This window comes from Periplaneta americana, chromosome 14 (assembly GCF_040183065.1).
Source record: "Periplaneta americana isolate PAMFEO1 chromosome 14, P.americana_PAMFEO1_priV1, whole genome shotgun sequence".
In the NCBI taxonomy this organism is placed as follows: domain Eukaryota; kingdom Metazoa; phylum Arthropoda; class Insecta; order Blattodea; family Blattidae; genus Periplaneta; species Periplaneta americana.
This window is the reverse complement of record NC_091130.1, coordinates 92,167,899-92,184,673: the sequence shown is the minus strand read 5'-3', so window position 1 is coordinate 92,184,673 and position 16,775 is coordinate 92,167,899. Positions and strand designations below refer to the sequence as shown.

Here is a 16,775-nt window from a genome sequence, read left to right as displayed (position 1 = left end):
AGCAGATGTATAATTTTGTAAATAATCCAACAAAAATGGAACGATTTTTTTTACAGTTTCCCATATTTTCTCTTTATGTTTTTATAATCAGGAAAACAGCTATTACAGTTCTTAAAACGTTATCACGATCAAACCAGAATTATTCCAAATAGGCCTAAGAAGACAATGTAGTATTACTCTGAAATAAAATGTTTATGTTTACATGTGTCATTGTTTCCCTGAGACAAAAAAAGTTGTATCTGACATAGTGTCTGCAGATGATCAGCTGAAGAAGCCAACCGCGCACATTCTGTAACATGTACTACCATTCAACCATACAACTAATTATTTGTTAAAAAGGCAGATGTTCAGGACATCCGACCTTTTAACAAAATGCCAAGAAAATGACAGCATTTTCAACTTATTTATAACTGAGCTATTGGTATCCTTTTAATGTAAAATCGTGCATCTACCCTTCTAGATTGTATGCATGTGTGTATGTATTTATTCACACTGCAAATGGGTATATACCTGGTGACATTGCTAACTAATTACACTCAATAATGACAATTAATATTAAACACAACTAATAAAAAACAATAATTAATAATAATAATAATAATAATAATAATAATAAAATAATAATAACAAGGAGCATCCTAAATTACATGAAGCATGGTCACTTAAAATAACATTTAAAGTAAATCTAATTTGTATCTTAACCCTAAGTTCGAACTAAGACCCACGAGTGTGACAGGTTCATACCTGCACAAGTACCTTTCGGCATTACACTTATTTTGCTGTCAACTCACTCATTGCACTGATTCTACCTGATTTCACTAACACTTCTAACCATTTCACTGTTCAAATACTTTGCACAGCCACGTCACTGACACCAACACACTTCACTTACACAATAGACTTCACTGACACTACACACTTCACTGACACAACACACTTCCTCACTGATAGAACACTTCAAATAACAAGATATCAATTACACCCTTTAAATAATGTGTATAATATACTACCGTCTATTGGTAAAGTCCTTAAGCCTATTTTAAAATACATTTCTGGTTATTGGTAAAGCCTTTAGTAAGTCTGCAGGTAAAGCATTTTTATTTCTCTCCAGGCAGGCTCACCTCTGTATGCTTTGAACATTGCGCATAATTGTATTTGCGTTCTCCGGTCCGTGAGTGTGTCCCATTTTAATGGTGAATTATTACGACAATACTTGAGAGCCCATTTTTTAATCTTTTCCAGTGTCTTAATATGTTCTAATCTATAAGGATCCCAACATGCAGCACCATATTCCATTACTGGACGAACTAGTGATTTATATGCAATCTCTTTGGATTTATCAGAGCCTTTTCTTAGTACCTTCATCACAAAGTGTAATCCCGCTGTGTCAGTAATGTGTTCCCCCCAGCCGAGATCACTGCTAAATGTTATTCCTAGGTATTTATATTTGTTAACTTCAGGAATGGTTTCACCCCCTAACATATACGATGAGATTATTTTATTTCTTTTTCTTGTAAAGCTAATGGCTTTGCTCTTTAGAGAATTTATTTTCATTTTGTTGGCCATTGCCCAATCGTTTATTCTATTGAGGTCATTCTGAAGAGGAGTAGTATCTTCATGACTTTTTATTTCCCTATATATGATACAGTCATCCGCGAATAATCGAACCCTGGACAAGATGTTAACTGGCAGATCATTTACAAAAGCAAGGAATAGAAGGGGCCCCAAGACACTCCCCTGCGGGACCCCGGAAGTAATTTCTATTGGGATCGATAATTCCTCCCCCACCCGTACTCTCTGAGTGCGACAAGTTAAAAATTCCTTGATCCACTGGAGTACTCTGAAGCCATCCCCTGTTGATTGTAGTTTAACCAACAGTATGTCATGTGGGACTACACTAATCAATGAAGGAAAAAAAAAAAAACAAACAAACAAAAAATGTGGCATCTGCCCATTCTAATAGTTAGTACAAGCTTATAAATTTTGCTAGGTAATGAGCTTGCACTCTCTTGTATTAATTCTGCAGGAATTTAATCGATACATGGAGACTTGTAATTTTTCAGCTTTTCTATCGCAATTTCGACTTCAGAAAGTGTGGATTCAGGTAGTTTGTATTTGAATTTCGTCCTGATCATTTCTGTTTGGCCTATGTACATTTAGTAGTTGCCCAAAATAGTTTTTCCGTCATTCAGGATTGAATGAGAATCTGCAAGCAAGTCACCATTCTCATCCTTGACCACATTACCCTTGCCTGATATCCATTCTTAAATTCTTTTATGCCCTTATATAAATCTCTAATGTTTTTATTTTTACTATTTGTTTCTACCCCATTCAGTTTTTCCTTCAAGAAATCTCTCTTCTTATTCCTAAGTGTACGATTTGCTTCCCATCTTTTATTGAAATAATTATCTCTATTTGCCTCAACTGGACCCTGTAAGAATTTCAGTTTTGCCTGTTTCCTTCTTTCTACTACCATGAAACAATCTTCATCAGACCACGGTTTCTTTTTCTTAGTTTCATAATAACCTATGCACTGCTCAGCCGCAATTTTGATATTATCTCGGATATTTTCCCACACATTATTAATATCTAACTCTTCCTCAATTTCGTCGGAACTTGCTAATACAGCAAACCTATTTGAAATTTCGACCTGATAATGTTGCTTAGTTTGCTCGTCGTTTAATTTCGGAATATTGAATCTCCTAATATTAACTTGTTGCTCTACTCGTTTGGCTGCTGATAATCTTTCTCTTAATTCTCCAATTACCAAAATAATGGTCAGAATTACAGTCTGCCTCCCTGAAGGTTCGAATGTCTACTATACTGGTACTAGTATGTCTTCGTTTATTTATGAAGATATGATCTATTTGGTTATGTGTCAATCCATCTGGAGAAGTCCAAGTATATTTACATATGTTGTTATGGGGAAATGCACTTTTGACAATTAAATTTTTTTATGTGACAGTGTTGACTAACCTAACATCATTATCATTACTAGTCATGTGTAGGCTCTCTTTTCCAATAGTCTGTTTAAAAATATCCTCCTGTGCTACTTTAGCATTGAAATCCCCCAATAAAATTTTCATGTGCTCAAAAGTGTGTTCCAATTCCTCATAGAATTTATCCTTTATATGGTCGTCTTTCTCTTCTGTAGGGGCGTGAGCATATATGACTATGATATCGCACCATCTACCCTTAAGTATTAAATACGATAAGATATCACTTTATCAGTGATATCTTATCTTATGATATTCGACCTTTTTTACTGCTGGTGTTATTCTTAAATGAACAAAGATTTCTATTCCTAATTGGTTATTATTGTTTCTTTCCCAATAACACAACAAGTAATCTCCTATTTGTCATATGCCATTCCCATCTAACTTAATCTCCTGTACTCCCACAAAGTCTATTCTGTATCTAGCTAGTTCCTTTGCTTCTAATGTTATCCCTTCTATTCTATATAGACTTGTAACATTCCAAGTACCAAATCTCATAGCCTTATTTCTTTGCTGTGATCATGCCAGAGAATCAGTCTCATTCCGAGGCTTATTTTGAGGTTTCATAACAAGCTGTTTTTTACGATGATGGGTTGTTAACCCTTCGTCCAGCTCCCAAGCTGGAGGACCACTCCTTATCAGCCATCCGTGACTGCTTATTCAATATATTCGCAGCTACCCTCCATATCTAGAGGCCTTCTCCTCTATCCACAACCTGAGGACGTGCCATACCAAGGTGATAGGACCCACAATACGTGGATGGAAATATTACTGTGTCTAAATCAAGACAATCTTTTCATTCTTATTACACGCATTGAATAACTTACGTCATTCCTGCAGACCTCCATGTGCAGGTGCATGTGTGAGTGTGTGTATTTGCTCACTTAATTTTTCTAATAATGAATCACTATACTTCAGATTCAGTTTGTAAATAGTACATTACCATAGATTAGGTCTGTTCAAATGTTGTTGTTGTTGTTCAAATGCCTAGACATTTGGCAACTAAGCCATTAGTCCTCTTGTACTCCAGTATTTTTTAGCTATAGTACCCTCTTTTTGTAGTGTTCTGAATCTTCCTAAATGTTCTGAGTTCATTGATTCATTTCAATTGTATAACACACAAAAGGGAATTAGGTGTTTTCCCAGACAGTCATGGCCAGTAATTCATTTATACATTGGAATTGCAGATTTTCGTGGCAATTGAGGAACAATTCTGGATTAGATATAAGAATATGCACTTCTTGCCTTCAGCATTGTTTTTGCAGTTTTGTATGTGCATTGATTGAAATTTTCTCTTGATTAGGAGTTTTACAGAATAGTAGAATAAACTTCGTTGAATTTTTTTTTGTGGAATTTCTGTGCCTTTCTTAGTCAAACAGTCTGTGAATTCATTTCCAATCGAACCACAAGTCTATTCAAATGTTGACTTATTCGTAGTGTTTTGCCCAAGGGCAGATCTTTCATTGCAAACCTATCTTTCTTCAATCTTTCCTATGTTCTGCCTTCCTGTTTGTTTCTGTATATGATCCATTATTTTAATGTCATCTATCTGATATATTTTTCTGCCCCGAACTCTTCTCCCATTCACCGTTCCTTCCAGTGCATCCTTCATTAGGCAGTTTTTCCTCATCCAGTGACCCAACTGATTCCTTTCCCTCTTTCTGATCAGTTTGAGCATAATTCTTTGTCCACCCACTCTTTCCAAGAAAGCTTTATTTCTTCAAATGCTACTATTCACTTCTCTTGCCTTCATCGTAATGTCCATGTTTCTGCCCCATACAATGCCACATTTCACACAAAACACTTCACTAGTACTTACTTACTGGCTTTTAAGGAACCCGGAGGTTCATTGCCGCCCTCACATAAGCCCGCCATTGGTCCCTATCCTGAGCAAGATTAATCCAGTCTCTATCATCATATCCCACCTCCCTCAAATCCATTTTAGTATTATCTTCCCATCTACGTCTCGGCCTCCCCAAAGGTCTTTTTCACTCCGGCCTCCCAACTAACACTCTGTATGCATTTCTGGATTCGCCCATACATGCTACATGCCCTGCCCATCTCAAACGTCTGCATTTAATGTTCATAATTATGTCAGGCGAAGAATACAATGCGTGCAGTTCTGTGTTGTGTAACTTTCTCCATTCTCCTGTAACTTCATCCCTCTTAGTCCCAAATATTTTCCTAAACACCTTATTCTCAAATACCCTTAACCTATGTTCCTCTCTCAAAGTGAGAGTCCAAGTTTCACAACCATAAAGAACAACTGGTAATATAACTGTTTTATAAATTCTAACTTTCAGATTTTTTTACAGCAGACCAGATGATAAAAGCTTCTCAGCCGAATAATAACAGGCATTTCCCATATTTATTCTGTGTTTAATTTCCTCCCGAGTATCATTTATATTTGTTACTGTTACTCTCAGGTATTTGAATTTTTCCACCTCTTCGAAGGATAAATCTCCAATTTTTATATTTCCATTTCGTACAATATTCTCGTCACAAGACATAATCATATACTTTGTCTTTTCGGGATTTACTTCCAAACCGATCGCTTTACTTGCTTCAAGTAAAATTTCCGTGTTTTCCCTAATCGTTTGTGTATTTTCTCCTAACATATTCACGTCATCCGCATAGACAAGAAGCTGATGTAACCTGTTCAATTCCAAACCCTCTCTGTTATCCTGGACTTTCCTAATGGCATACTCTAGAGCAAGGTTAAAAAGTAAAGGTGATAGTGGATCTCCTTGCTTTAGCCCACAGTGAATTGGAAATGCATCTGACAGAAATTGACCTATACGGACTCTGCTGTATGTTTCACTGAGACTCATTTTAATTAATCGAACTGGTTTCTTGGGAATACCAAATTCAATAAGAATATGGTATAAAACTTCTCTCTTAACCGAGTCATATGCCTTTTTGGAATGTATGAATAACTGATGCACTGTACCCTTATACTCCCATTTTTTCTCCATTATCTGTCTGATATAAAATTTGTGATCAATAGTTGATCTATTACGCCTAAAACTACACTGATGATCCCCAATAATTTCATCTACATATGGAGTTAATCTTCTCAAAAGAATATTGGACAAAATTTTGTACGACGTCAACAAAAGTGATATTCACTAGTCTCTTCCTTAATTCTTTTTCCAGAGATCTGCAAAAGATGCTCCTTTTTCTGTTAAGAGCTTCCTTTGCCATTCCTATCCTCCTTTTGACTTTTTGGCAGCAGCTCATGTTACTGCTTATAGTACACCCCAAGTATTTGAAGCTGTCCACTTGCTCTACTGCTTCACTTAGAATTCACAAGTTTACCTTCTTTATTTTTCTTTCTATGACCATGGTCTTCGTCTTATTTGCATTTATCTTCATCCCATACTGCTCACAGCTGTCATTTATTTCCAGTAGCATATCCCATAGTATCATCTCCTGCTAACAATGTCATATCATTAGCAAATCTCAACATCATCATCATCATCATCCATCACGAATTAGGCCTGTGTAGACCTGTTTCGGCAAATCTGAAAATAATTCTTCACTAAATCCTCCAAAGTAGATGTTGAACAGGGTATGTGACGTATTCCTCTTCCCATTTCACTTCTTCCTGACATTTCTACTCCTATCCTGTCTTTGACTCATTGTTCCATGTGAAGATTACTGAACAGCTTTCTCTCTTTCCAATTCACACCAATTTTCTGTAGGATTCCCATCTGTTTATTCTTCTTAAGGTCTCTTTTGCTGATTGTTCGTAGCAGTCCAATTGCATGTCTCGTACCTTTTCCCTTCCTGAAGCCGAACTGCTCTTTTTCCAACTGCTCTTCAATCTTAGAATATAAATATCGATTCAGTATTTGCAGGACAATTTTTGCTGAGTGTGATATCAGGGTTCAAATGTTGGTAAATATTAATACTGCCCAATAATTTGAAGACTGCTTTACAAAGAGAGAAAGAGCTTAAATCCGTGAGCATAATACTTAGTTTTATGAAGAAAATTTTAATATATTTACATTTCTTACCTTTTTTTTTTTTCAGGTACGATGTAATGCAGTGAGAGCAGTAGGCAACTTCATAAGATTAGTTACGAAAGATATGATGAATACTAGTAGTTTTAAAGAATGTGCAGACAAAGCTATTGCAGCATTAGTAAGAAATGCTACTACAGGAAACAATATGAAGGTACAAAATTATAATTTTATTTTGCTGACATCTGTGTGTTTAAACCGTATTTAATCAAATTTTATGCATAACCAGGGTGCATGAGAAGGAACAGGGGCATATTTTGCGGGCTACCGGGGCTACCGGCGGTAGCCCAAGGAAATTACAAAAGAAAAAGTTTATAATATAACATAATGTAATAATTTTGTATTATTAGTTTTACCATAGTAATTAAAATTAAAGTAATTGTTAGATATATTTTGTGTAATAATAGGGTCAGCGGTAGCCCAAACCCTTTAACCAGTATACGCCACTGAGAAGGAATGTACAATACTCGAGGTAAATGTTGTGTGTGCTAAACTACTGTACATGTACCTATTTAATCTGATATGTCATTATCTGAAATCAAATGGTTGTCGAAATGTTTACTGGAGAATTTTACTGCTGGTATACAAGTAATTCTGAATTTATAGACCATATAATTTTATGATAGATTTTTAAAAAGAATGTATTCAATGCTAATTTAGCACACCTAGTTCACGTTAGTAATTTTTGAATAAGAAAAGAATTGATTAAATAATACAGATTACTGAGCTTAACCTTCTCTTCCTTAGAATGGTTCAGTGTATAGTACTGATTGTGTCTACTAAGATTTTAATAGCCATATTTGGATTGTAAGTATCACATCAAAATAACTGAACTCTATTGAAAGTTACACAAGCAATTCGATATCTGTGTGCGTGCTTTTTTTTTTCTGGAAAAAAGTTTACCGGAACTCTGTCACTCAATCCCATTATACAACAAAAACATAGATTTAAAAATATTAGGCCTACATACCTTATATTAGAATAAGTTCCAAACGAAGCTCATCACACTAGTACTGCTATCTTCACGTGCTCTTTCTTTGCTTTTAGTATCAGTTGCTAGATGTCTGCCTTTGAGGAACCAGGAATTGACGTATGACAATGGTCGGAAAGCATGCTTGATGAACATCAATGTACTCAAGGTCTTGATTTGTAGAGAAGCTCTTGTTGGTGTAAGAATTAGATTCATCTGAGAAAAGCCACGTTCATATTCAGCAGTACTAATGGGGATGCTGTTAATGGTGTTTACTAGCACCAGTAGTGTAGCAGGCATTTTCTTCTCTGTCAGGAATTCACGATAACCTCTTAGAACCTGTCTTTCTGGAATCCTAAGCCTCTTACACAAACTCTCCACTTCAATCTCACCAAAAGATACATTCTTCTCAACATTGTCTGGCCAATATTCTGGATACAACACTTTTGTCCATTCTGGCAATTGTGTGTCTTCTTTAGACAGAAGGCGATTTTCCATTCTTTGTCTGAGGCTATTGTAGAATAATTTAGGATCAAGAGAGCGATTCATATTTGAACGATTTGTTGCCATTTTCTCCAAAGTGACTCCTTTGAACTTCAAATTTTCAACTGCTATTACAGTTTCACGATAGTACGGCCCACTATTCATTTTCCTGTCTTCAAATAGTTGAAACTGCCTTGATATACCACTATGAGTTCCAAACTAAGTTCTGATAGTTCCTGGATGGCATCACACATCAGTTCCAGATCCAAAACAAACTCTACACTTATTATTTTCTTTAACAAGCCTTCATACATTGCTCTTTCTGACTTGTCCTTTTTTTCATCTTCTTCAGCTACTTTAAAATCAGCTACAACCGCATCATAATTTTTACATACCGCAGAAACGCTTCTGAAACTTGAGACCACCCAATGTGTACTTAAAACTCTTCCAATTTTGAAGATTTGCTTCTCTAAATCTTCAGCTACTCTACCCAGTTCTCTGGCGGTTTTGGGTGACTGGTGATAGAGAGAGTATAGTTTATCAAGAAATGGCTTGAAGTGATTAATTTGTGATGGGAAGTCTTTTTTTACAATATCCCCAACAGGCATCTCCAGCCTATGGTTGGCACAATGCCAAACCAAAACATGTGGATATTTTTCCTTAATTAAGGCCACTACCCCATTCCTCATACTCAATATCACAGCAGCTCCATCACATGCAACAGCAATAAGATTTTTCTTCAAAAAATCGTCATCAAACCCCATTTGATCAAGAACATGAATCAAACACTGGAATATATATTGAGCAGACGCATTTCCTAATTCTACAATATCAATAAAAAGATTTGTAGGTTGCTTCCTATCAGGAAGCATAATTCGTACATAATATGTATGTATATTATATAATTAGCGTGGATAACTGGCTAATAGTAGAGCTCTCATCAATTAGAAGGGATATCTTACAATCCGACTCTTATTTTTTGAAGAAGTGTTTTTTTCATTTCAGTTCCAATATGTGTGACTATATTAATGCAAGCATTAGTGGAATGCAGAATTCGGCCCATATCACAACCATTCATTTCTTATAGGTCAATTTCAGACTCGAAGTCATTGAATGCTTGGTTTTTCTTGGCAACCTTATATGCTGTTCTGAATATTTTACATGTGACATCTTTTTCATGTTAAATGTTTTCGTGTAAGCTCCTTCCAATTTCTGTTCTTTTGCAGAAGTGATTACCTTACTGGCTGCAATGTGTGCTGAGCTGTTTTTATGGTCGTGGATTTTTTTTACGCAGTGAAGTCATCTGTTCTTTTTTATTGTCACCAAAGTGCAATATCTGAATATTAGCCCAGGGCTAATATTCATTCCTTGTTTTCACCTTTCTACTCCTAAACTTGCCACTTCCTTACATATTTTGCAACCAGTTTTCTTATTTTTCAACACCAACCACCCATTTTTCTTACAGAAATCTTCCTTTTGACTATAAGTCCAACAGTCAGGCAGAGCTTCTTCATCTTCTTTACTTATGGCTGCAACAACCGCGTGTTTTATTTACCCACTTTCTGGATCACTTTCACTTGCATTTATATCCACTGTTTTGGAAACTAATTTTGCATCCTCACTCTTATTATACCAGTACTCATTATTTTCAAGTTTAATCTTTTTGGCTGGGGAAGCTGAAGAGAAAAACTGTGATTTTTCTATTCATGTTGTAGAACTCGATAAAACACGTTCACACGCTATACACACTACACAGTGCAAGTCACACGTGAACACAGCCAGTTCTGGCGCGCATCATGTGATAAACAGGAAGTTCTGATCGATTTTAAGCATAACGGAAATTTTGCGATTTCGAGCTATAGTTTCAGGATCAGTAAAGGTAGATAGCAGCACTAGATTGCATGAGTTACTTTTGTATCAACGATGATAATGAGAAAATGTAAACTCTTGGACTCATCAGTGGTGGCAATTTTAATTTTCAATTTCGCTTATAAAATATATCTCGTTGGAATTTGTAATGGCAAAAAGTTTACCGGAACGGAAAAAAAGCGCTGTATATATATATATATATATATATATATATATATATTTTCACATACTATACACTGTTGAGCAGGAGCAGGATATCTCCAGCAATGATATTGAGTTGGCTCCTTTTGGTTTGCAGTAGCAAACATTAATTGTCAGAATAGTCTTCTCTGTTATCGGTTCTACTTTTTGTAGACTAGCACCTCTATGTAACCCGCACAGAAATAAGGCAAATGAAGTTAGATCCTGCTATCCAGGTGGCCATTTCCATGGTTCATCACGATGCAATCAGTGATTAGAGGGCCTTTGATACAGATTTCTCTCATATAAACTGTAACATAAGGGAGTACATTATGCACTTCCATACCTCTCAGTCCACACCTGTGGAGTAACGGTTAGCACGGCTGGCCGCGAAATGAGGTGGCCCAGGTTCGAATCCCGGTCGGGGCAAGTTACCTGGTTGAGATTTTTTCCTGGGTTTTCCCTCAACCCAATTTGAGCAAATGCTGGATAACTTTCTGTGCTGGACCCCGGGCTCATTTCACCGGCATTATCACCTTCATATCATTCAGACACTAAATAACCTAAGATGTTGATACAGTATCGTAAAATAACACATACTTCTCACACTTCTCCAAGAGTGGGATATCTTGCAGTAGTTCTGTCAATTCGTTATACATGCCTGTCACCAAATTTACATTGAACATAAGCATACTGATTGATTCATAGCATAGTAATCCACACCATAGTCTGGTATTAATGAACAACAACATAATGTTTTCACTGAGAGTAGAGGAGACTTGTTGAATGAGTAGTTTGAGACAGAGGAAGTCATGATAACCGATGTAAAATGTCTATTTTATAGGACATTAAAGTAATTACAGTTCCTGGGTAGCTCAGCCAGTAGAGTGTTGGTACGCTCAGCCATAGGTCCTGGGTTCGATGCCCGGCCCCAGAACAATTTTTCCCTTGAAATTATTCAAGTCAGTTTTAAAGGGAGCTGTACCTGAAAGCCATATTTGTATAATACACGTTACTGTTCGTTAACAGAAAACCACAAATTTAAGTCACACAGAACTTGGTGTGCACCCAATGCTGAGTCCTTGACGTCTTCTCAACCTGCTTGAGGGCATTTCCATGAAAAAGTCAACCTTACACCAAAATATAAAACCATGTTGACATTTAAAAGAGTTGCATATATATTAGTGCCCCTATACATGTATTTAATGACTTTAGCAATACACTTAGTCTTTTGTCAGTATTTTTCCCCCTTGGCAACACTGCAATTCAAAATGGTTCTAAGACCTTATGACTCTACAGAATTAATTGATATTTACACAACCAAATCTTAGTGTACACATATGTCCATTATCTTAAATTGATATATTTTGAACGTACGCATATTAAAGAAGGAATTTATAGGGAAATCAGGTGTAGAATTTTAGATATGACTACAAAGTATTGTAGCATCTGCACACTGATTCCGTGACAAAATTATGCAAAAGTAATAACAGTGGATCCATTTTTAGGTGGAGAGCAGTAATATTGTGAATGCAAAACTAAGTTTGCATGATAAGCAAAGCTACAGATTAGCAAGTATTTCATTTCATTTTTATTTGTCCATAAAAGAGTTAAAACCATAGGGCTTGTTAGAGAGAGAGAGAGAGAGAGCAATAATTAAAACAGAAAACAATAATTAAAACACATAAAAATACAATAAATTAGGACCAATGTAAACCCACACATATTTCATCTAAATTGTAGGGACAGAGGTTTGTTAAAATTCTTTTGATATATCTTTTAAAATATCTTCAATCATTCATATTTTTAATTTCATGAGGCAAACCATTATATATTTTTAAGCCATAGACCATATACATTTTGTTGAAACTTGTCAGTCGATGTGCTGGAATATTAAAATTTTCCTTAAAACGAGTGTTGTAATAATGAAAATCACTGTTTCGATAAAAATGGTTCTTATTAGAATGTATTAATTCCATAAGCTTAAAAATATATAAAGCATAAACTATTAAAATATTCCCTACATGATGTACAATTATCAACACCCGCCATGCATCTCACAACATGCTTCTGAGCAATAAAAACATCACTCATCTTCGAACTTGATCCCCAGAAACATATGCCATATTCGATTCTACTTCAGCATAATAAAAGGACTGTATAGTTCTATGACACAAACAAGATCTCAGATTTCTAATTTGGTAACAGACAACATTCATTTTCTGAATTAGATGTGAACAGTGTAATTTCCAATTCAAATGTTCATCAAATATTAAGCCAAGAAATTTAGTTGAATATGACAGGCACACTTGGTGCTCGTTAATATTAATGTTTAAAATATTTTCACTTTTGTTTTGAACATTGTGAAATTGAATAAAACAGGTTTCATTAATATTCAAATAAAGCATATTGTCTGTAAACCATAATTTAAGATCCTTCAACAACTCATTACACTTGTGCTCTAAAACTATTTCGTTTTAGCACTCACAAGAGCCGTAGTATTATCAGCGTACATAGTAAGAAAATACTCTTTTAAATAAAGAGGCAAATCATTTACATATAAAAGAAATAATACAGGACCCAGAATTGAGCACCGAGGGACATCAACATCAATATCAATATAGTTTGATTTGTAGGCCTTCATACACTTCCAATTATTCATGCTGCTGTAGTGATGTCATGGAATCACTTGTATACCACGGAATGAGCATTACGGAATCATTTAAGAATGAAGCAGCGAACATAGGCATTGTAGGCATTGCCAGAATGAACTTCTGCATAAACATGATATCCATATTAATTTCAAATATTTAAAGGTGCATTAAAAATCAGTAACCATGGAGCAGAAAGAATTGCTTTGGGGGAAAAGAAAAAATGCTGCTTGTTTCCATGATGCTGATAGGGAGGACAGAAAGAGAAAAGCAGAAACAAAAACGAGTGTGAACTCCAGGCAAATAAAACATCTGAAGGCATCTCACAGAGAAGTACAGACAAGGTATCAGGAAAAGAGAGTTTCCAGTCTTGAAGCACAAGCATCAACAAGAACTCTTCTGGAAACTCCAGTTCTTCCACAACAGTATATCAACTTACAAAAATAAGCAGAGCCTTTGGAAAGCAGTAAAACGTGTGTAGTGCACCTGTCAGTAAGCACAAGAAAGGCAAGAAAAGTCGTCCAGTGTCTCAACTTGCTATTTCCAATGTCCCAGATACTCCAAATGTTGCTAATGACAGAAATGCTGATACAAATAACTTACTGAAGGACTTTTATATGCATAATGACATTTCTTGGATGTCTCCAGGACACAAAGACTATGTGATAATGTGTAATGGAAGTAGAGAAAAGTAAATGCATCAGAAGCGATTTATGCTTATGACATTAAAAGCAGAATACCATTATTTCAAGAAAAAATATTCAGGTGTCAAATGTGATTTTTCTCACTTCTGCACCCTAAGTCCATTATGTGAGGCGTTCAGAAGTCAACATGATTAACTCCTTTTCTAAAGATTTTTAGATATTCAAGGTTAAAGTTAAATACACATAATTGATTCTGTGTTGTAGTCAAGAAGTATACTGCATTCTGTGGGCTTTTTACTGAACTATAGAGTTAATCACATTGACCACTGAAAATATGGTCAATTTAATACATTGCTAACTTAGAAACTCTGAAATAACCAAAAGTGGAGTTAATCATGTTGACTTCTGAACGCCTCATGTGTTGGGTAGCTTGGGGATGTACCATATACATTCTGTACATGAAAATATCAGACAACTTTTGCATGCCATTGCAAAATATGGTGAAGCTAACACAATAGTGGCAAATAAAAAAGCTTTACTTGATCTAATTATGTGTAATCATGATGCAGAAGAATGCATGCTGGGATCATGCCAGATATGCACAGGAAAGTTCAGTGAACTGCAATCTGCATTCAGAGTATGTTCCCGAAGCCAGAGCTCCATATGAAGTAGAAGCAATGCGAAAAAACCAGGCAACCATCATGTTAAGGCCGAGAAATAGGAGACTGCTGTGTTTTGATGTGTTGGACAGTCAACTTCTACATTCAAAAAGTACACATTCATCAAGAGAAAAAGTGCTTATCATGATACAGTAACATATATAACACTTTTGAATTTTGGACATGCAAGGAGCAGAAAGTCCTGTGTTGGACATATACAGTAGAACTCCACAAATTGACACAGCAGACGAGGTACTAACTCTGTCTTTCTACAGAGTACTGCGGACATTGGTAAACATAAAGGCTGTACAATGTTTTTAATGGCATGCGGACCGAAACATAAATAATTAACGTACATAATTTTAAATATTATATTATAGTATATGCAAAATATATAACAAAACAACTTCGTGATTAGGCCTAAGTATAATATACGTGATACATTTGAAACATAAAACAAACTTCTGGAGAAAAAACTCTCTAAATATATCTACATACAGGGCTTTCATTTCAAAACACTCCACTCTAAGTAACTAGTAATTTAAATTGAACTCAATTTAAACAAAAAAAACACGTTAATTTAGATATTGAGGGGGAAGTCTTAAACCAGGCTTAATTGCATTTTAGATTTCACCTCCCACTCCACAGCCACCCCCACTTTGAAATTTCAGATGGCACCCCTATATCTTTATACTTAAATATGAAAGAGCATTCAGGTGTTTATACATCTCATTCATTTGTTTTCGCATCTTTTCTATCGTCGCCTGGCAACCTGGATTATTGTTATTGTTGGTTAGAGCTGAAGAGAATAAAGCTATATATAAATCCCACAAGGGTAGCTGCCCTTCAGTAAGGGTTACCAAAAGACACAGCATACTAAACAAATAAAATAGAAATAAACATCTGCGTTATCACTATTTACGATTTTTATTTTCAAATGGAAGCTACCCTTGGGAAAGTACTTTCATTCAATAATTATTAGTAATCAAGTAGAATATAAGGAAATTTAGGTGTACAGGTGATTACGTAAAATCTGAACAGAATATTTCATTACGTTTATAGCAATAATTTTCAACTTATTGAGCATTTCATGTAATAGTTGTGTTTGTGTATTAAATTATTTTAAAATGATGTATACCTTCAAGAGAGAACCTAAATCATCCTTATAGATTAAATTTAGGAAATTACACAAAATAAGCTGTGCGTTCATCCTGCAATTAACTGATAATAACAATAACGCTTCTTATAATCACTACAGAATGCCTCGTATCTGCACGCTACTTCACTGATTCAACTGGGTAGCCCTGTGCAGTGCGGGACAGGGTGTGTTGACTTACCTTGTATCGTGAATTGTATGAGAGTGACAGTCTATTTGTGGAGTGTCTATTTCTGGAGTTGCACTTGTATGTACAACAGAGACAATATAAAGTAACGAATCTGCATGACAGTGATAACTAGAGACGAGAATTTCATGCACTGTAGAATCCCAAAATATGCATGCATTTATGCACTATCATACTATGAAACATGCACGATCAAGCAAAAAATACATTAAAATATGCACTTTCGTTTTTGTTCCAAATTTCTTGTTTCACTTCACTTTTTTTTTTTGCACAGTTAACAGCCAACAACATTTCTAAATTGGTTTCTGTGGGATTACTGCACTTGTCAGTCAATATGTTTTTGTAGGCAGAGAATGACCTCTCTACATCATAAGAGGTTGTGGGTGCAGACTTGAATGAACCTTTCTCTGTTATGTAGTTTTTTTTTTTCGTTTTCTTCTTTAATCCTGATTCTGAAGCTAAAATAAGTGACATAAAAATCGAGAAACTGAGGTGTCCACTCAAAACCATTAAAACATGCATTTAAACTGATTATAATATATATTATATGCATGATTAAGCTAAAAAGTGCTTAAATATGCATTATGCATGTTTTTATCCCCAAAAATGCCAAAACATGCAAATATACACAGAAAAGTACACATATTTGTAACTGGAAAGTAATGAAATGATTAAGTACTAAGTTTGAGCTATGTCTTGTGTTCCTATAAAAACATGCATTTGCATGGAATTCTCTTATCTGGTGATAACTATGGCATTTGATGTATTCCTATATCCAAAAAATTGTTATGTTGATACAGATGACATCACCTTTTTCTGAGTAGCCAAAGATGCTAGTGACTGGTGAACTTGCTCATTATGTATTCACCAGTTCTGTTTCTGGACAGTAGATAAATAACTGAGAACACTGGTAAACATGCAATGAAGCATATCAGGTGATAATATATGTATCGTT

General features: G+C 35.3%; 1 protein-coding gene across 6 annotated transcripts in view; it reads left to right on the top strand.

Moving 5' to 3' along the window:
• LOC138713571 (HEAT repeat-containing protein 6) overlaps window positions 1-16,775 on the top strand; it is a 274,274-nt gene that overhangs the window by 214,457 nt on the left and 43,042 nt on the right. For all 6 annotated transcript variants that reach the window (XM_069845747.1, XM_069845743.1, XM_069845744.1 and 3 more), the window contains one exon: window positions 7,032-7,175. In XM_069845747.1, coding sequence (XP_069701848.1) covers window positions 7,032-7,175 — 144 coding nt within the window. The remainder of the gene's footprint in view (window positions 1-7,031; window positions 7,176-16,775) is intronic.